This window comes from Hyposmocoma kahamanoa, unplaced genomic scaffold, assembly GCF_003589595.1.
Source record: "Hyposmocoma kahamanoa isolate Upper Pololo Valley unplaced genomic scaffold, ASM358959v1 157, whole genome shotgun sequence".
In the NCBI taxonomy this organism is placed as follows: domain Eukaryota; kingdom Metazoa; phylum Arthropoda; class Insecta; order Lepidoptera; family Cosmopterigidae; genus Hyposmocoma; species Hyposmocoma kahamanoa.
In genome coordinates this window covers 45275-66602 of record NW_020653561.1, presented here as the reverse complement: position 1 = coordinate 66602, position 21328 = coordinate 45275, and the positions used below count along the sequence as shown (strand labels likewise).

Here is a 21328-nt window from a genome sequence, read left to right as displayed (position 1 = left end):
CATTTTCTTTCAGCCGTAAAAAAAGTGGCTCAAGAACTCTACGCTTTAATAAACTACGGGGAGCTGCGTAAAAAGCTAGCGTCTGTGAACGAGAAGACGTGCGCGCGGCTTGGCGAGCTCGTGGTAGGGGGTAGCATGGTGGTGCGTGCGAGGGGGAGGAACCTAAGAGTCAGAACGCCCATGTGCCGCGCTCTAAGGAAACTCAATCAGATTACCGGTCAGTAGAACTTCTTTTGACGTTTATTAGTTGCTCTGGTCATCAAAGCATTAGGAATTGCCTTGTGTGACAATAATCTAATGCTTGTGCTACATCTATGTTCTTTTTAAAATATCAAGTGACGAGACGAAGTAGTCGTGCGCCTGGTGGTAAGCTACACGCCTATCCTAACAGGTGCAGTGCTTTTCAACGCTTTAAATCGCAAAGATCTGAGGGTCACTGCCACTGCACCCGTCGCTCTGAGTGCTTGTAATTTCACCAGCAGCCTTACTTAGCCTTCAAAACCGGAGCGCAGTAATGTTCACATTACTGCTTGGCAGAAATAGGTAAGGTGGCGGTTCTTCCCTGGACGAACTAATATAAACAACAACTTTTGTTCCATGACTTTTTAAAAGTGTACGTCAAAATCCAAATGACTCTAGTCATACGGAATCGCGGTAAGCTGTCAGGAAAAGCTCTGTGTGCATGTAATAAGAGTGAAAAAGCCGTCAAGTGAAGTGAAACGGGTAACGTCTTTTTCGCTCTTCACGAATGAAATAGTTATTTTTGATACAAGTGCGGAAAGTTAGTCATTGTTCACGAGTCTCGAGGCTTCGGAACAAGTGAAAATGACGAATCCGCACGTGTATCAAACGACGTTTTTTAATAATTTGCGAAAAAAACTACATTTAAAGTAAAATAGAACAGTATTGTAAAAATAGTCATTTTTTGGCTGACTTTTTTCAATATGGCAACTGTTGCCAGTATTTAGCCACATTAAAATTACTATTGTTAAAACTCAATCAGCCATCTTTACTCTATAATATAAGTTATATCTAAATATAAGTTTTAATGCCGAGTTCTATGTTTAAGACTTGAAACAACAGTAAATAAAAAAAATGGAAAAGTAAAAAGCACTAGTGCGAAAAATCCAACTTTCGGCACGATTTGTAGTCCGAAAGATACCACGTTTGAGCAACTGTGTTAAAAATTTACGAACCGGCACCGCTCCCCTGCAGAACGGGCGTGCGGCGCGCGCGTGTGCTCCCGCGCGCAGGTGGTGCTGTTCGCGCGCGACGCGGCGGCGTGGGCGCGCGTGCAGGCCGCGGCGCACAACCCGCGCGCCGCAGCCGCCGCGCCGCTGCGCACCAGGCTCGACACCTTCCTGCACGCGCTGCACAAGCGCTGGGCCCGATACGTATCCTTTCTCACGATTGGCCATTTCTAGTATTGGTTACTTGTGTACAACGTGCTGCTTTTCAAGGACACTGGCCCAATCCGAAGTAATTCGTTTTTTGATTTATTACTGAGATTCGTTCAGGAAATCATCGTCATCATATCGCACACAAAGAATATGGCTCGACTCACACTGGCGCAGTGTTGAAGCGTCGCGACGCGTCGTGTTTTTCGCCTATTCATCTCTATTTTCCCATTATTAAGGTACAAATTTGTGTTAAGCAAATATGAAGTAAAACGTGGACGCGTGTCGAGTCGAGTGGCTTCGCGCGTTATTTAAGCGTCAGACGCCTACCACACTGTGATCCGGACGCGCTAATGCGGGCGTGCGTCGTCACGCGTCGATTCGTGTCGCCAGGCGTTGTGGTTGAGAGACAGGACGCGACGCGACGCTTCGACTCTGCGCCAGTGTGAATTGAGCCTAATAGTGACACAATGCAAAATATTCGACTTTGTCGTTTTCAGCAACATAAAAGGGGACCTACACAGTTTTCACCTACCACAGTAAAATAAAAGTATTTTTTGAGAATATCGTTTAGTGTTACTATGCCTTTCAAGCTGTAATTTAACATTCTTGTCATGTAAATTAATATTTCTTATGATGTCATGAAATTTAATTTTAAACTTCGAAAATAAGAGGATAACTTTAGTGAATGCTTTCCATATATCCCGCGTAAGTCTAACTCAGCAATCCTGTACCATATTAGTCTTAATGCAAAACGATATGGTACAGGATTGCTGAGTTGTCACTAGTAAAAAAATGTCGGTATCGCGCTGTCTCCTAAGCCCCATTCCTTTTATACAGCATGAATTCTAGCCAGACAACGTACGCGGTGCTTTTTGCATTATAAAGTTCGTACTCCCAAATCCAAGATGGCGTTATAAATAAAAAAAATTAGTGTTTTGTATAGTGACGTTCTAATTCTCAGTGTGCGATATACAGCCTGACTTCACCCACTGCTGGGTGCTGCGTTCCCGTGCTATGTCATCCAGATTTGCCCCGCAATTCCTGCGATGTCGTCCGCCCATCTCGCCTCTGAACGCCCAACGTTCCCGCATCCAGTCCTTAGACGCCACTCATTTATCGCCTTACTCCATCTGTTATCTTGTCTCCACTTCAGCTCCACTTTAGCTTCGTGAGCTAAACGCTAAACTCACACTGAGCTATTAATTAGTTAAAATAATCACATGATAATGTCGCGATGATGTACGATATAGGCAACTATTCTAGAAAGCCATCAAATTGTTTTCTTTAGAGAGTCAACCATTTTCAGAACTAGTCATTCGATGGGTTAGGTCTCATTACTAGACTTATTGTATGGTTATTCTCCACTCTGCTCTGTAAGATAATGGACAGAAGATCGGTTCTTGTCTTTAAATTTGAGGGCAGTTTCAGTAATTATAGGTCACTAAATCAAATTCTCCATCGCATGGAAGAACCGAATTTATGAAGGTCAATTGGACGTAGTTAAACAAAAAGGATCCAATACACATCCAGTCACGTTTGCGATGTGACAGTTTGAAGTTTAAAAGTGTTTCTCACTCTTGTTAAATTTTCAATATTTATAGTGTCATGTAACTCTAGAGATATTTATTTATGTATATATGTTGGATTTGTTTTACTCATCTAAGAGGTTAGACTTTAGAAACCGTTTGATTTATATGTCATTTTTTGATAATTTTGTGGATTGGATTCTTTTTACTTAACTATGTCCAATTAGGACTAATATAAATATCAGTAGGTGAACTACCTATTTGAGATTAATAAATATGAGTATAAGCCTCTTAACAAAAGCACAGTGTAAAAGAAAACCAGTTGAGAAAGTGGAAAATAACATCGACGATCTTCAGAACAAGGACCCTGAGGATTATCAAGAGCTTAGGCAGTGCGCCGAAGAAGAGGAAAAAGACGAGCTCGAGGACCATCTAGGGTTGGAGCCTGATAAAATGATTACACAAGGTACCCATACGATACGAGAAAACTTACACAACACACTCATAGTCCCGCACTAGGGCAACCCTGTATAACGGGTGCCATGGACACACACATAGACAACCACAAATCACACCCATACTCACGAGAGAAATAAATGTGTGCAATACAAATATTTCTACCGGCCCAGGAATCGAACCCGGAACCTCTACGTGGCAATCCATCTTGGTAACCATTTGGACACGGGGGCAGTTAGTTAACTTATACTGTCAAACAGATTTTCTTTTAAGTGCCTCAACTATTGACTTACAAATAAATGGACGACGGGTCTAATACAAAAACCACGAAAAAAATGTCCCAAGTCAACCTATTCGAAATTTAAATTGTAATGACATCGCAGTATCGCGCTGTCAGTAGAACAAATTAAGACTAAAGCGGAGTGTCGCGCTCTATATACGATTTTAGCGCCTTACAAGTGCGGACACTTTTTAGCGCGGACCCGACGTCCATATAATTGTAAGTCAATGGCCTCAACCATGAGATTGCAGTGACAGTTATCGCTAGTGACCGCGTAAGATTTTTGTATACAAAACGTTATTTCTTCTTGTGACCGCTAGGGGCGCTATTTAATTTGCCATACAAAATTGTGACGTAATTTACGCGGTCCCTAGCGACAACTGTATAATATAAACTGTATAATATAACTGTATAATATGTATGTATGTAAATTGTAAACTGGTTGTTTATTTTCAATTAAGAGGGTTTCGTGGACAGTTGTAGAAGATTGAACGCTAAAAAGCTACAATCGAAATCACAACCTGTGAACATGAAATTAGCCCAAATAGTTTGCTATCTTTTTATTCCACAGAACAGAAACTGCCTAAAAAATCTGTGCTCCACGTTGGTCCTCGAACGAACGCAGAGATCCACATTCCTGTAGTGAGTCCAAGCGAACAGCTCTCCAGCCAAAAGATTTGTTTCTCGTCTTATTTGGAAAGAATGCGTGGAGACAAAGACGGTGGAGCCGGTATGTAGTTTTTTTTATAGACATTCTTTTTTTTATAACATCCAAGTGATGGGACGAAGTAGTCGTGCATCTAATGGTAAGCTACACGCCTGTTCATAACAGTTACAGTGCCATTCAGAGCAGCAGTACTACCCTGGACGAACTCTTTCAAAAGAGCTCTAATGCTACACAACTAAAATAAAAATAAAAAAATAATAATAATAATAAAAAAAATAAAAATAAAAAAAATAAAATAAAATAAAATAAATACACAGCAAAAAAGATTAATTTTACTTTTTATATCATTATTCGAAATAATAAATTAATGTGTTCATTTCCTCGACTAATGAAAATTTAAAGAAATCGTATTACAAAACGCCCATTACACTATGAAATTTCTCGAGTTATCGAATTTCCAAAACCCTCGCTTATGGACTATTGAATTTTCTAAAGTAACGAATTTCCTGATGTAACGAGAGAATTCCTAAACTATAGTATTTTTATACAATTTCCTAAATCAACAAATTTCCTGAACTGTCAAATTTCCCATACTATCATAATAATTGTCAGGGCACTTAGCACAAAAGATGCTTAAGCAGGAAAAGATATATAGAAACTCGCCTATTCATATCCCTAGGGCTTCACAGGATAATCGGTTTTACGAATGAATTTTAGAGTTTAAACAATGTGACTATTTCAAGTGTAACTTGCTTACCTATGAAATAAAGATGTTTTTGAGTTTTGAGGTCAGTAAATAAATTATTATCTGCAAGTTTATCTAACCTAAAAACTTTTTTCCCTACAGCTAAGATCCGCACACCAAAACGCCAACGTAAAGACAGCACAACTGAAAAGGACAAAGAACTTGAACCAAAAAAACTGAAACTCGACGACGATGCGAAGTTAATGAACATCGATGAAACCGCCATTGATGGTATAGAGTTGATGGCCAGCTTTAAACCGATTGATGATGAGGAGAAGCCCAGCACGGAGGATGAGAAGGAGGGAAAGTTTGAAGAGGTTGTTGAGGAAGAAGTGGAGATACCCGGTGAGTTATTTAATGCGTTTGAGTTATAGACTTAAAATAATCTAACTTAATAAGCATTGACGACCTTGACGATGCAATTAGCTCTGTCGATGCTAGACGTGGAGGTCGTGGGTTCGATTCCTAGCGGGATTAACTTGGGAGACACAACCACATCTATTACCTGTTTTCAAGGATTCCATGTTCTACGAGTACTAGAGCAATAGAATTCACTCCGAAGCACTGGAACACTACCCAGAACACCCAGATCAGAACCCATTTACTAAAGTTCATTTCAGTTCCCAAATTAGTCTTACCGGGAATCGAACCCGGGAACACCTAACCCAACATCCTCAGTGCAAACCGTTAGAGACGACTTGGTGGTCCAACGGATTTCAACCAATCGATTTTCAGTATAACTGCCTCCGTCGCCGAACATTTACCATACTGGGCTGCCACACAGAAGTCCCAGGTTCGATTCCCGGGCCGAGAAAAATATTTGTATAGCCTACATTAATTTCTCTAGTGAGTTTGTGCTTAATTTGTGGTTGTGTATGCATGCGTCCATGACACCCGCGAAACAGTGCGGTCTTCCTACTGCGGATCTAAAAAAATAATATCGAATGGGTTCTGACACGTGGGTGTTCTCGATCAATTTCGTTTCTATGGTACTTAAAGTATAGGGAACACACTAAATTGTAACCAGCTAATTGATATCGAGTTCTTGGGCTTTCACGATTGTTAAACATAGGAAGTTAAATAATTTTTCCAGATTTAATTCGCGTATATTTGTTTTTTTTTTTTCAAACAAACCGGCGTTTCGGGCCCTTTACAGGTCCCATGGTCACGGTTGACTGAGGTTTTTTTTATAATATCAAGTGACGAGACGAATAAGTCCTGAGGTAGTACAGTCATCAACCAGTTATGTCTAATATTAATGCAAACCACCCTATTTTTTCGCTATAGTTACAAAAGTTATTAATTAAATACCTTATTTTTAATTTTACAAAGAAAACATTCCAATTTACGCTACATTACGTTTTACAAATTATTTTATTGAATGTAATTGATGTCTTCGTCAGACACATTGTTATTGAGTGAGAGTGCTACAGTTTATTTTAATATTTTCATAGAAAGGGAAAAAGATCTATCCGAGAAGGAGAAAGACAGCTTCTCGGAGATGGAGGACGACGAGAAATACAACAAAAGCGACACAGACAACGAAAGCGACCATGGCAAGGACAAGGTTGGGAAGGAGAGCAAGTTTAAAAATCTTAAGGTACTATGTCAAGCCCGTGCTAGCGCAGTTTAGACTATCTTTGGTCCAGTTTTGAATACAAATTCATCGAACTGAGTGGTGTTTTATAGACAAAGACGCAGTGTACTGTAGAGGCCATTAAACTCGTCATTTTATTTGAATGCTATAACAATTGAAATATTAATTTGGATATTTGTTTGTACATTTGTAACATTTATTTGAATTGTGGTGGTGGTTTACCCGAAGTTTTAACCCATATCTGCCCAAAATCGTGGGCGGAAACGACGAATACGGAAATTGGTATAATTCCATACTTATTGCAAATTTAGACAAAAAAGAGGTAACTCCACACACACTTACCTTGCAATCCTGTGGATTCTCGCTATTAAGGATGCACAATACGATTCGAATTTTATAAAAATCGATTCAAGTGCATACGATCTAACGATATTTTATAATAATATCATTAAATGTGAACAAATCTCGATTTACAACAAATATTTAGTTGTAAAAGTTTTGCCCTCGATTTCGGGTATTAATGGTATTAACTCCATTTAAACCCAGCGCATCTCTGGTCATATCTCAACCCCGAAAACCTCAGAACGCGATATTTACTTAGGCGTATTAACAAAAGTAACCTATCCTTTAGGTAAAGTTCAGAGTACGCCCGAAAAATGGTCCCCGCGGCGGCAGCACCTACGCTGTAGTCCTCGATAAGGAGCAAGATGAAGCGAAGTCTGAGGAGCCTTCAAAAGAGGAGGAGAAACCCGACATCGATCTGGACTTGGCCATGCGGCAGATCCGGAAGGGCTGGAGTGTCTATGATGCTGGTGATCTTACTATTGGAGACTTATATTTGATGGTACGTATTTGCCTGTCTACGAAAATGAAAAAAATGTCATCTTCGTAAGCCCTGAAAACGTGTGAAATCACCAACCCAGTAGTAGAGTTCCTCGCGAAAGGGTTTGTCCAGAGAACTATTGCCACCTTACCTATTTCTGCCATCAAGCAGTAATGTGAGCATTACTGCGTTCCGGTTTGAAGGGTAAGAGGGTGCTGGTGAAATTACAGGCACATGGGACTTGTCAACTTATGTCTCAGGCTTACTTTTTACTGCCTCCATGGCCGAACGGTTACCACGTTGGACTGCCACGCAGAGGTTTCGGGTTCGATTCCCGGGCCGGGAGAAATATTTGTAAGGCCTACATCTATTTCTCCCGTGAGTGCAATTTGTGGTTGTCTATTTGTGTGTCCATGGCACCCGCGATACAGGGTTTCCCTAGTAGAACTACCCATGAAGTTAGTTAATATTGTTATATATCGACTGAACTGGCAATCGGTACTATCTCAATTTTTACAACTTTACGGGATGAAGAAAAAAATTGTTTGCGTCATTTATATAGCATCTGATTTGTTAAACAAAAATACGTAGTTTTTAAATATTTTTATACATTATACACTACGTATTTTTATTGAATAAACCAAATGCTATATAAATGACGCAAACAATTTTTTTCTTCAACGTGCAAAGTTATCAAAATTGAGATAGTACCGATTGCCAATTCACAGTCGATATTGCATTTTAAATTAAAACTACTTTTCATGTGTAGTAAGAACTAATTACATTAACTAATTAAGTCAACGATCATGTAGTTTCCATTTATCTAATAATATTCATATTCATCTCTAATAATAATAATGGAGTAACCACTTTTGCATTGCCGTGAAGCTTGTCTTAGCTGTCAATTTGACAAATCTTGCAAAACTAGTAAAAGCAGGTTTCGTATCATAGCTCTGGCAGTTTCATGTTACGAATTATTTATTTCAGAAGTTACATCCAATTTTGATAATGGCATTAATGAAGCTTTAAAAAAACTATTTCAGTTCGGCTCTCGGTCCAAGCTGGAACTGGACTACTGGTGGGCAGAACCCACCCCTCCTTTACCCAAGACGGTGGACATCCCTCTGTTAGACAAGGAGAAGAAAGAGAAGGCAGATAAAACTCCCGATAAGGAGAGTGCCGATGACATCGACAAGCGCGAGAGTGACACTGATATTTTCTCGCCAAAGAACACATTCAGTCAGGATAGCAATGATGGATTGTCCGGTGATGAACGGAAAAGTAAATTTCTTTTTTTTATAACCAGACCAGATGTATTTTGCTTAATTGTTTTCAGAAAATAATCTGTCTCTGAAATAATCTAGACCTTTAACAGAACAGGCCTCACTGGAGGAAGATTAACAGATCAGATTAACAGATTTAACTGCCTCCGTGGCCGAATGGTTACCGTGCCGGACTGCCACGCAGAGGTCCTAGGTTCGATTCCCGGGCCGGGAGAAATAGTTGTATGGCCTACAATTATTTCTCTCATGAGTTTGGGTGTAATTTGTGGTTGTCTATGTGTGTGTCCATGGCACCCGCGACACAGGGTTTCCCTAGTGTGGGGCTATGTTGAGTGTGTGCGTTATTTATCTAGTGTTGCTCCTCCTCCTAGCTTCGTATACCTCATTACTGAAGGTCGTGGCTCCACCAAGCTCCGCATGACAATGCTGTACCATCTGGGACGGTCATTGGCATAGTGGAGCGCGCATTATGGAGAACCATGCTGAGAGCCATACAACTTCGTCGGTCCTTATGGGACAGCGATCCCTCGGACTTTGCAGTCGATCCGTCTGTTGACCATTAGTTGTTCGAAGTTGTGCCCGTCTTTCCTGGCAATGTGACCAAAGAAATCAAGTATCCTACGTAGACATAAAGATGGACGTTAAGTTCCCGCAAAATTGAGTCGTAGGTGCGAAAATCAGGCCAACGGACTCCCAACATTGTCCTCCAGAACCACATCTCGAAGACGTGAATGCCGTCACGTTCCGCCTTTTTTTAGTGCCCACGTTTCCACTCCATTTAGTCATTTTGAATCTAGTTTTTCGCTGACTTGCTTTTTAGCTGTGCAATTTTATTTTATAATTCACGTTAAATAAAACAAAAAATATTTCTAAACGAAGAACATATTATGAGCCTTCGAATTATATATATATATTAAATTTTTCAAAGATGTTCCTATAAAAATTGCCACTAAATTCTTGAAATTTTTCGGAAAATTACCCAACAGTAAACAGCGCTGACTCCTAGTGAATGTGTTAACCAACCAGTTCCGATTTTGAAGGAGGTGCTGGTGAAATCACATAGGACTTGTCAACTTGATGTCCTAGGGTGACGGGGGCAGCGGAGTGTTCCTCAGATCTTTGCTATTTAAAGCTCTGAGTGGCACGGTAACTGCTATGAACAGGCGTGTCGCTTCCCACCAGGAACTTACTTACTTAGCATCATAAAAAGAAAAGAATTGCATACTTCCGTAAATCACAAACGGCTTATCGTGCCCCAGTAGGATAGCCAGAAATTACATATTTATATTTTTCACTTTCCAGGTGAACAGTTAGCGTCGCCAGATCACAAATCGTCGTCGAACACCACCGCCACTCTCAAGTTGGTGAACAAACTGGTGAACAGGCCAGGTCCTACTGTCACCACTGCACAGAATGGATTCGCACAGCTGAGCGACAGGTACCTTAACAATATTGCCGTCCAATGACTAAAACGCAGCTATGTGACAAATGGTCAAATATCCTTTTTAAATAGAAAAAAGTAGAACACAAAATTCCCTTTTAAAAACAGTTAATAATAATAATAATAATAATAAATAACGCACACACTCAACATAGCCCCGCACTAGGGAAACCCTGTGTCGCGGGTGCCATGGACACACACATAGACAACCACAAATTACACCCAAACTCACGAGAGAAATAAATGTAGGCCATACAAACATTTCTCCCGGCCCGGGAATCGAACCTGGGACCTCTGCGTGGCAGTCCGGCATGGTAACCGTTCGGCCACGGAGGCAGTTAAGTTACACTTAGTTAACGTGTTCGACTATCATTTAATAATTTCAATATTGTAAAATTGGGTTATGGTTTTTGGTTACTTATCAATAGTTCGAAATGACATTTTCCAAAAATATCGTTTGGTCGAAATTTCAGAACCTCGAAATGCATTTTGAGGGGAAAATGTTTTTTCTTTTAAACCTAACTTAACCTAACCTAATCGTGTTTTTGCGATAAGTGTTCAACATATCCTGAAATAACTGGATCTGTTTCGTTATAATTCGGTTTTCGGTGTTATGAAAATTCGATCAAACGTTATTTCGGACAAAAATATTTCGACTTTGTAATACGTTACCGTGGTTTTTGATGATATCTCAATAAATATTTTGTCTTGTCAGAATAATCCACGGTACTACTCGCAGTCCATTATAGAATTGAAGCGTTCTTTTTTATTTATCGTTTTATAATACAAGGATACAAAATACACAGGACAAAACAGCAACTGTTTATTACTATGTGTTATTTATTTTATTAATTTGATGTAGACGGAAAATTAACTGCATGAAAGAATATACTACACATGCGCAGGTATTTTGCACGATTTAACCTTCACTGGGTTCGCGGAGTGACAAAATTAATTACCTTCCATTTTTATTAACGTGGACATCCGCAAAGTAACGCCTGAATCTATTAATAACTTAAATTGTTGTAACATAAGAAATGAAATATTGTAACATGTTATTTTTTGTTGTAGGTTAAAACGCCTCCTGGCGCTGGTGGGCAACACACACATGAACGCGGGCAGCGGGGCGACGATCGCGCGCTGCAGCTGCGGCCACGTCTGTGCGCAGCAGAGGAAACAGGCCCAGGTATTAATAGAGGCGAAACTGCAGAGCCTTGAACACCGCTATGAAGTTGCCTGCTTATCGGTATTCTACAGGACATATCACGGAGAGTGCGATGGAATTGCATAATTTGATTCCACCCTCACCTTTCCATCATCGGGGTATTAGACGTGGGCTGGGGTTCCACCCCTGTTGAGGATATTCCCAGGATTCGCAGGAAGCGTTTCGCTTCCACATTTATATTAAATTTCTTTGAGTATTCTGTTCAAGATTTTTTTTTATAATAGTCATGTGCTCTACCTTTGCAATTTCGAGCTATATAGCACGAGTCCATTTTTAAATGTGCGTCATTCATCACGTCTATATCTTATAGGGGTACCTATATTCATCAATGTCACGTTTTGTCATGTTAGCACATTTTTATTTTCGTAGTTCCGAGCAGGCGATCGCCAGTCGCTCCCCGCTCTTCCTTACGTTAACTCGTGCACTGTAGTTTTACACATTAAATACTATATGTAACTAGACTATTTTAATAGAAACGAAACTTTCGTGAACCGAACTTTGGTGTTTTCACTTTGTTCACCCTCCTTCTGATTACGTATCATAGCATACATAATACAACATAACGTGTATCTTCATTACACCAACAAACTAATTGCTGTTTTGCAGAAGCAAACGTGTGTCTCTTCGCCATTGCCGGTCAAGGCGGAGGAAGCCACAGCTGTGTTCAGACACCCGACACCTATCGCACCTAGGATTGAAAACGAAGTAAGTTTACTATTCCATATAACAATTTTTTTTTTTAACGTGAATGAATGGAGTTGCCATATAACTAATGTAATGTGTCGTTCAGTAATTCTCTGTGTTGTTTTCCTTTGAAAACGTAACGGACACTGTTAGTACGGTAAACATACGAATTCGAGATGAGGTACTATCGATTTTTAATAGGATTCCGTGTCGATAAATGTGGTAACTCCCTTATCACTGAGAGTGCGATATATGGCTGTTGTGTCCGCAGTGCGCGAAACCTATGACCCTGGAGGGGCTCCCACGCTGGCGCCGCGGCCGGCCGCGTCTCACCGACCGGCGCGTCGTCGTGCAGCGCCTGCTGCCGCTGCTGCCGAAGCTGCCTCCACCCAGCAGTCAGTTATTTATTTATCTACACACATATCATAAACCTTCCGTAAAGATAAACTGTTTTGTTACAATAAATTGTTTATCTGTGAAAATGTTATTGCATAATAATAACGTCAAATTCGATTTTATTATTACATTCAAATTTCGAATATCTCTGAAAAACAAAACAATTTGATTCGACCTCAATTCTAATATCAGTCGATATGAAGTTTTATTCGTAATGAAATGTTAATAGCCATTGACTTACAATTATATGGACGTCGGGTTCGCGCTAAAAAGTGTCCGCACTTGTAAGGCGCTAAAATCGTATACAGAGCGCGACACTCCGCTTTAGTCTTCATTTGTTCTACTGACAGCGCGATACTGCGATGACATAACAATTTAAATTTCGAATAGGTTGACTTGGGACATTTTTTTCGTGGTTTTTGTATTAGACCCGTCGTCCATTTATTTGTAAGTCAATGTTAATAGCAGACAATTTTGACAATTTTCACACATTACTTAATGTCGAACGATATGATGGTTGGGGCCGACTCTAGTTTGTCCATGAATTAAAAATAAAAACTACGGCTGTGTGACATGCGTGAGAAAAGTTATTATTTGCCGCCATTTCGCCAGTCGTAACTTGCGGTTCCTAAACACATCACAAGAGGGCTTATAATATGTGTATAGACACAGATAATACAATACTATACTAGTACAGATACTCAATCTCATACAAGAAAATGTCGCACTCATAACTCCGCTTATTCGGACGCTTATTTTGATTCTGATCGGTGGTCAATAGATGGTACCACATAAACCCACGATGCGATTGTAATAATATTTGAGAAGGCCAACAGATGGCACCTGTTATATTTTTTGTTAAGGTTATTGCACTTGTGGCGAGGCCTTGACGTTTGAATAAATCGCACCGTTCGCATCCACAGTGATCGAATTGAGGGAGATAATAATTTGCCTAAAGTATTGAATGTTGTCTTAGTATGGAGATACCCATTTCGTCATCAACGCGTTTAAAATTTATTTTTTTACCACTTATTTTCTAAACTTTCCAAAATATACAATAGACTCATTCTTATTTTTAAAATGGCTAAAGTATAAGTACCTATAATAAAAACACAACTACAATACTATTTTTCGAGACAATCATTTGTGGCAATGAATGAAATAATAGTTTGTCGTCAATGTTGTACCAACTCAAATTTCAATAAATAATACGCCTATTCAATATAGGGGAGGATTACTTTTACCTTAACACCGACGACGACATATATAGGTACCTACTCCGTGATAATCTGATAATACAATAATTATTATTGTAATAAGTCGTAAAGAAGCCGAGTCTGTACATTTCATATTTTTAAGTAAAAGTCAATACTTACTGAAGACATGCTACATAACTTATAATATAAATTTTTATAATTTTTCGGTGCATTTGCACATGCTTAATCTCCATAATGGCTGAACCAATTTGGATGTGGTTTTCGGTGACGCTTCATTTAGAAGTCTTCGGTATAGCAATACATGTATTACTTACTTTTAAAAACAAAATAATGTCAGCAATAAGCAGCAGCAAAATATCCTATCTATACAATATTAAAAGTACGGGAAGTCCCCACATACATAATAGTCGAGGGGAAGCCCTTTGTATATACCAGTGTCGGGCAAAATTTAATTGTTCTGGCAATTAAAGATTGACAATAGTTGCGAGAACCACAATTAACAAACAACTTAATTAAATTAATTAAACCACAATTAAATTGATCAATCGTTAATCGCCTATATCTACAATTAACAATTAATCAATTTTTAATGTTTTTGATTAACAATTAACACTGACAATTATGATAAATTTATATATATTTATATATGGGGGTGAGTTATTACCGGTGATAATTTCATCTTTGTAAATGTAATAAATAAAACAAAAACCTTTTCATGAGTGAAGAACTGGTTTATTCACAAAATGTAATAACATTATCTAAGACAATAGAAATGGTACAAACTTAAAAAAGGTTCCGCCCAGAGCTATCAATTATGTTGCATTATTCTAATTTTCATTGTTTCTTTTTCTCTCATTGACTTCTTCCTTTTTTTACAATAATCATAAATTTTTGTTTCTATTAATTTTTCAATTACGTATTGTAAATGTTCTTTATGGTGAAATGTAGAATAATCAATTTCTTTTTCAATTTTTTTTATTAGAGTGTATAAGACTTTTTCTTTGAAACTAATACTGTCCATTTGGTTTTCAAATATTGTCAAGGATGTATCTACTATTTTATATAAAAAATCGGTGGGAGACTTTAATGTAGGTATTTCATTATTGGCATATGTTTTATTAATTAAAAGTAACTGATTTTTGTCATTTAAATCAACATCATCTTTTAAAAGTGTTTTTTTACATTCATCACAATTAAATCGTTCAATACATTTTTTACCAATCCAACCTGCGAAATAAATAACAGAACATTTTTCTAGGGTAGTACCTGTTGTAGCAGCATCGTCTTTTTCTATTTTTACACTTTGTGTGTTTACCCTCTCTAGCATCGCAGGAGGTTCTTCCACTTGGTTCATATTTGCTGCAGGGTGTTCACCCTTTACCTGTTGGGATCGTGAATCACATTTTTTTCCTGCTAAAAATATGTCTTCATCATCCTCACAATTTTTGTTAAGTAATTTTATTAAATTATTCTGTAATTGGCTTCTGAACATTGCTCTTAAATTTTTTGCAGTGGGGTTCTTGTTACAGCCTCCTTTCATTCTGTAGACTCCAAATAAATTTTCAATGACATCTTGGTTAAACCTATATGTCAAAATAAATTTAACTCCGCTTCCAACCGAAAACTCCTCAGATGACAGCTGAAGTATTGCATTAATTGTCTGTTGAATGCCATCAAAACAGGGAGGAGCTGTTAATTTTTTCACCCCATTCTTGTCAACTGAAATCTTTTTTAGTTCAGCAAAAACTCTTTTTGCTGTAGAAAGTGTTACATGAACCTTAGAACCAAGATTTTTTGTTATACCACATCGATATGGGTTCTTGTCAATTTTATTTTTTGAATTTAGAGAATCAAACATATCATTCACTAATTGGATGAAATTTGCAGTGTTTTTTGCTGTATTATTCACCAACTCTCCACTTTCAACGGCCGTATTAATTGCTGCCGCAACTGAACAGCTAAATATTTGTGTAGCAAAGCTCACCTTCATTTTTTGAAATGTGTTGGGATTCAGGTGAACTGGAGTAAGTTTCTTCAGTGTTCTGCTTTTATTATTTTTATCTATATTGTAAACATGTACAATATCACTGAACGAAATTTCGCCATCATTTGTTAAGAAATTATTTTTTAAAAGATTCGTTCTTATGTTTTTTATCAAATGTGGAGTGTCGAAAATCGAAAAGACTTTTCTGCCATTTACAAAAAAGAAGGGATTTTCTATAGTTACTCCAAGCATTTTAATCGCTTTCACATTGGTGGTGGCTTGGTCACATATGATCGCCTTTGGCAATAAATTACTTTCAAACAGAATATCTATAATTTTTTGAACTAAATCTACTAATTTTTCTGCACTGACTGTTTTACCAGCCAAGAAGTATGCTAAAGGCATTTTCCAGCTGCTATAAATACCTCTAGCTATAAATACTAGAGCATATTTGGCATCAACACATGATCGCTCATTTTCTCCAAAGTCTTCGAAGCCTTCTATTAGATCATATTTTTTTGTGTACTCTAAACTTGACATGATTGCCATTTCATCAAAGCAAACTGTACATGCTCTTTCTTTAATAGTTTTCCCATTAAATTTATCTGCGATATTGTTAAATATGCTTTTGTTTACTCCTGGAAAACAGCTAGTGTCCTGTAACCAGTGTTGGATAGTCGAGGGTGCAGCCAAAACTACACCAGCTTCTAGCAAGTGTTTGTAGGCACTTGGTGATTTATAATATAGTCCAAGACAAAATTTTTTTTCATCTTCACTCCATTCCTTCTTTTTCTTTCTTAATTGCATTAAAGTTAGTACTTTTGAGGTCTCACTTTTAAATGCAAATTTATCAATATTTACAATATTATTACCATACATTTTTTTGCGCAATCTATTGTATTTATCTTTTTCTTTCTTTAGAGTTTTAGTAACATGATTAATGCTACTTTTTAGCTTCTTGCACTTTGGAGTATCACCATCATCACCTCTGTCAATCTGACGTTTTCTAGATTTGGGTGTGCTAACATTATCTATAACGAAAGTTTCTTCTTCCTGATCTTCTTTCGATTTAAAACTTTTGTAAACTTTTGTAGGTGTTTTAACCTTTAATTCTGGAGAAAATTCTTGAGCTGTAATATAAAATTATTTGTTATTAAAGGACTATTAATAATTCATATTTTATATGAATCATATATAGTAACAAATATGCTACGGTCATTATTTTGGCTTGGTTGGGCATTGTGCACGTAAATAGGAATTTAAATTATATTATTATATTATACACCGTGACATTTTAATGGTAGTTTTCCCGCGGCAGGCCGATCTGCTATCAGTAGTACTTTCGAATTTTAATATTTAAAATAGACAAACATAAAAAAATAAAAACATCTTTTCAAAAAACAAATACCCGAAACTCGAACATGCGAGTAACAATAGTAACGCACTTAAACTGCAGTGGATGACAGGTACCGCGCCGCGCCGACGGAGCGGCTACACTTTCAGTTGACCCGTGACGTCGCAAGCGCATCCACGCTCGTTTTGCGAATTTGCGCATACCGATGACCATAAAATGGATCGACATTACGAATATTCAAATTTCTAGTACGTCGCGATGGTGCAGTTGTACGCTAGGGCTAATTACGATTCCCACGCCGCCCGGCGACTTTACGCGGAGCCAGACCATTTGGAGTCGCTGCGTCTTCGGGGGATTTTAAACCCCCAAGTTCCACACGCACGAACAATTGTCGCCGCAACACAGCGGCTGCTTGACCATGGGCAGTTTCGAACGCCGGCGCATGCACAGGGCAGAGGGCGGCCGGCTGTTTACACAGCAGAACTAGACGAAGAGATCATCGGGTACTTCGAACGAGATCCTCGTCGAAGTACACGTATGGCTGCGGCTCGGTTTGACGTAAGCCAATACTACGTGTGGAAAGTTTTAAACTGTGAGGGACTACATCCTTATCATTTTCGTAAAGTGCAAGTCCTTCACGAAAACGATGGGCCAGCCAGGGTAACTTTCTGTCAGTGGTTGCTCGATAACAGGAATGCGAACATTTTGTGGACGGACGAAGCTACATTCACGCGAGTCGGACTGTTTAAACAGCACAATGAACATTTTTGGGCTTTTAATAACCCACATGTAATCCGCGAGTGTGCGCATCAAGTGCGGTTTAGTGTAAATGTGTGGGCTGGCATAGTCAATGGCCACGTTATTGGCCCTCATTTCATCACTGGAAACTTGACCGGGGGGAAGTTATTTGGACATGTTACGGAACGTTATTCCGGACTTATTAGAAGACGTTCCCCTATCATTTCTAGCAGATTTGTACTACCAGCACGACGGGTGCCCGGCTCACTTTCAGCGCGCCGTGCGGGCCCACCTCGATGCCGAGTTTCCCCTTCGATGGATTGGGCGTGCAGGGCCCGTGCCTTGGCCAGCAAGAAGCCCGGACCTTACTCCTTTGGACTTTTATTTGTGGTCTGAGCTAAAGCGCCTAGTGTACCAGCAGGAATACGAAACTCGCGATGCGTTAGTGGCGGCAATAACGGATGCTTTCGATGTTGTTAGACGTGACAGAGACACATTAATATCGTTAAAAAACAATCAAATTAAACGTGCCAGATTGTGCATTGAACGTGGCGGATTGCATTTCGAACAATTATTGCGTTATCGGGAAGTTTAAGTGTAAATACGGGACGAATACAAATTAGGTAAGGCGGTTTAATAATTATTGTAAATAAGTTGATTCCATTTTTTAAATACGCCTTAAATACGATCATTTAAAACGTGATCTATCTAAACATGTCTTTTTTACTTTTAATGATCCGTAAACTGCACGTAATAAGTATTTATGACGGTCCTAAGCCCGTAAAAGTATGAAGGAAAAATGGGTCACTTACGTTATTTTGTTTCATTCACTCGAATGACAGTAGGTACTACCTACTGTTTCATTTACTCGAATGAAAGTAGTACTACCTACTGCAGTGCTACTACGGGTGTTAGATAATTTTCGAGTTTCGTTCGATGCTTGTCTAAATCCGACGTTACTTAAAATTAATAAAAAAAAATATTACTCGTCGATTATACGTCCATTGCAAAATCATTTCGCTGCGGGAAAACAACCACTAAAATGTCACGGTGTATATAAAATTAAGATTTAGAAGTGACGTGACGGGTGCACAGCGATGGGTGGGACACACTTCTAAACGTTTTTACTTTGACTAAATGTTTTTATTTTCAAGGATTCGAGTTTTTACTATGTTTACTAGATGTAACAGTTGCTTTAATTTCAGGGTTAAACATTTGTTGTATTAAATTGTGACATTTGGGACACCATCTTGTGACAGGTGAGTTACATTTGAATACATAGAATTTAAAAAAATACACTGTTTATATGTAGAACCATCATTTGTAAGCAATGTTTTTATAATTCTTATAATTAAGACATTTTAACACATAAAAAAAGACAATTAAAAAGTACAACATTTTTCCTGATGATTTTTAGTATCAGGAAATTCATGAAGTCTGTTTCCACTAGTTTTAACTATATATTTCAGTAAAATTTCTAAAATTTGATATATTTTGATATGATACATAATCTTCAAGGATGTGGCAGGATTTTTCAAATTTATTAACGCATTTTACCTGAGTGACTTTGATTCATGTCATCATAGATAGTGTTTCAAGAAAAATAATAGGATTACTTTATCAGTCCTTTGTTTTTTTTGTGTTAAAATGTCTTAATAAGACAAAAATTATGAAATATTTGCTACTAAGATGGACCTCATATTAAGCAATGTAATTTGATTAATTCTGTGTACTCAACTATAACTCGTCCCACTCGTCACAAACTCACGTCCCACCCGTCACAACTTAACATATTAATTTCCTTAAAATTTATCAAAGTTATTAATTAAGTGTATATATAAAATAGAATTCTTAACATTCAAGTAATCATATAATAAAAAAATGAATCCATCAACTCAAACAGCCGGGTGTTGTGAGTGTCCCACCCGTAACAATTAGAAAATTATGTAAATAAATAGTCGCAGTTGAATTGCACATCTGGCTTCATGATATTTTCATTTTAAGTCTAATTAACCAATGGTTAGGGAGAAATTACTTAAACTTCAAGAAAAAAGGAGTCAAAATGTCCCACCCGTCACTTTGGAATGGCCCATATTACAAAACAAACCTATGTACACTTAAACTTTTCTTTGTGAAAAGCAACCAAAATTCACTGAGAGCATAATGGTTTTGTTATAAATCGATTTTTGAGATTATGAAAATTTTTGTTGACGTTTAGTTGGAATCTAAAATTTGAAACATTGAAATATTTCTTATAATATGTCAAGTAAAACTAATAGAGAGACACAGTTATTTTCACATTTATAATAATTGTATGTATCTGCACCACTCTTTATTATTTCTTTAAGTGAATTTTGTACAAAATTCAACATAATATTAACATATATAATAATGAATATTGACAGAAAAGAGTGTTCAAGTAGTTTGCACCAGAAGCTAAAAATGGCGCATTTTGTTATTAAGTTTCCAGTAGAAGCTGAATATGTCGAATTTTTGGGCCTTTAAATTCTTTTTTAAATTGTAATGACATTACAATTTAAATGAAGTGTTTTAGTTTTTTTATATTTCATTACATATCACTACGCTTATATGTATAGGTTAATTCTGGACATTTTTTTGTGGTTTGTGTATTAGACCCGTTGTCCATTTGTTGGTAGGTCAATGATAAGTACCTTTGGATGTCGATGGTTCAGGTGATTCTCGAGATGTTGATTGTATTGGTGATTCTTGAGAGTTCGTTTCAGTGGCTTTGTACGGCATTGGTATTGCTAATTTTGATAATCTTACCCTTTGAGCAGTTTCATTTTTAACATATTCTTTAGCAAAGTGGTCTATACATATGCATTTGTTACGTAATTGTTCTGGTTTCAGATGAGTAATAGTCATATTACCTAAAACAAATAGCAGATATGTAGAATAAAGAAAATAACATCAGAATATCGTGGTTAGTGATTAAATATCTCACATCTTCTTTAAAACAAAGGAAAAAAACTTACCACAATTCGCGAGCCAAATTTGTAAGAGATTGTAGTTGTTCGTCGGGAAACGAAACATAGACTTTTGGCTGGCTTTATTATGGCAATTAAAGTAGGCACACTTGGACGGGGCCATTTTCCAAAGATATTCCAATCTGAAGGCAAATTCCAAGTCCGTTTACAAGCAGGGTCGTATGTTGAGCGTGTCACGTCAGATAAGTAAGAGTTAGCCGGGTAGCGTGGTGCGAGTATCAAACAAGTCCAATTTCAAAGTAGTCGTTGAAGGTCACATCAATATCGAAAAAAAAGAAAAATTCCACAAACCATACACAAAAGAACCGTAAACGATTATGAAAGTTTAAAAATTTGACATTGACACATCAAGCGTTATGTTAGCTTCAAAATTCGTAGAAAATAAATAAATTACCTTATTTCCTTAACACTAAACTGTTGAATTTATATGAAAATTCACGATGTCATTAAATAAATTGTATTCATTATATTATTTCATTAATTATAAATCCGGAATATATATAT

The 21328-nt window shown here is 37.7% G+C and overlaps 1 protein-coding gene across 2 annotated transcripts in view; it reads left to right on the top strand.

The window, feature by feature from the left end:
• The window catches only part of LOC113240567 (protein cramped), a 73209-nt gene that overhangs the window by 45821 nt on the left and 6060 nt on the right, over positions 1 to 21328 (top strand). For both annotated transcript variants that reach the window (XM_026477901.1, XM_026477900.1), the window contains exons 5-16: positions 14 to 217; positions 1216 to 1394; positions 3233 to 3392; positions 4234 to 4392; positions 5177 to 5419; positions 6529 to 6674; positions 7303 to 7515; positions 8538 to 8775; positions 10080 to 10215; positions 11290 to 11404; positions 12050 to 12148; positions 12399 to 12522. In XM_026477901.1, coding sequence (XP_026333686.1) covers positions 14 to 217; positions 1216 to 1394; positions 3233 to 3392; positions 4234 to 4392; positions 5177 to 5419; positions 6529 to 6674; positions 7303 to 7515; positions 8538 to 8775; positions 10080 to 10215; positions 11290 to 11404; positions 12050 to 12148; positions 12399 to 12522 — 2016 coding nt within the window. The remainder of the gene's footprint in view (positions 1 to 13; positions 218 to 1215; positions 1395 to 3232; positions 3393 to 4233; positions 4393 to 5176; positions 5420 to 6528; positions 6675 to 7302; positions 7516 to 8537; positions 8776 to 10079; positions 10216 to 11289; positions 11405 to 12049; positions 12149 to 12398; positions 12523 to 21328) is intronic.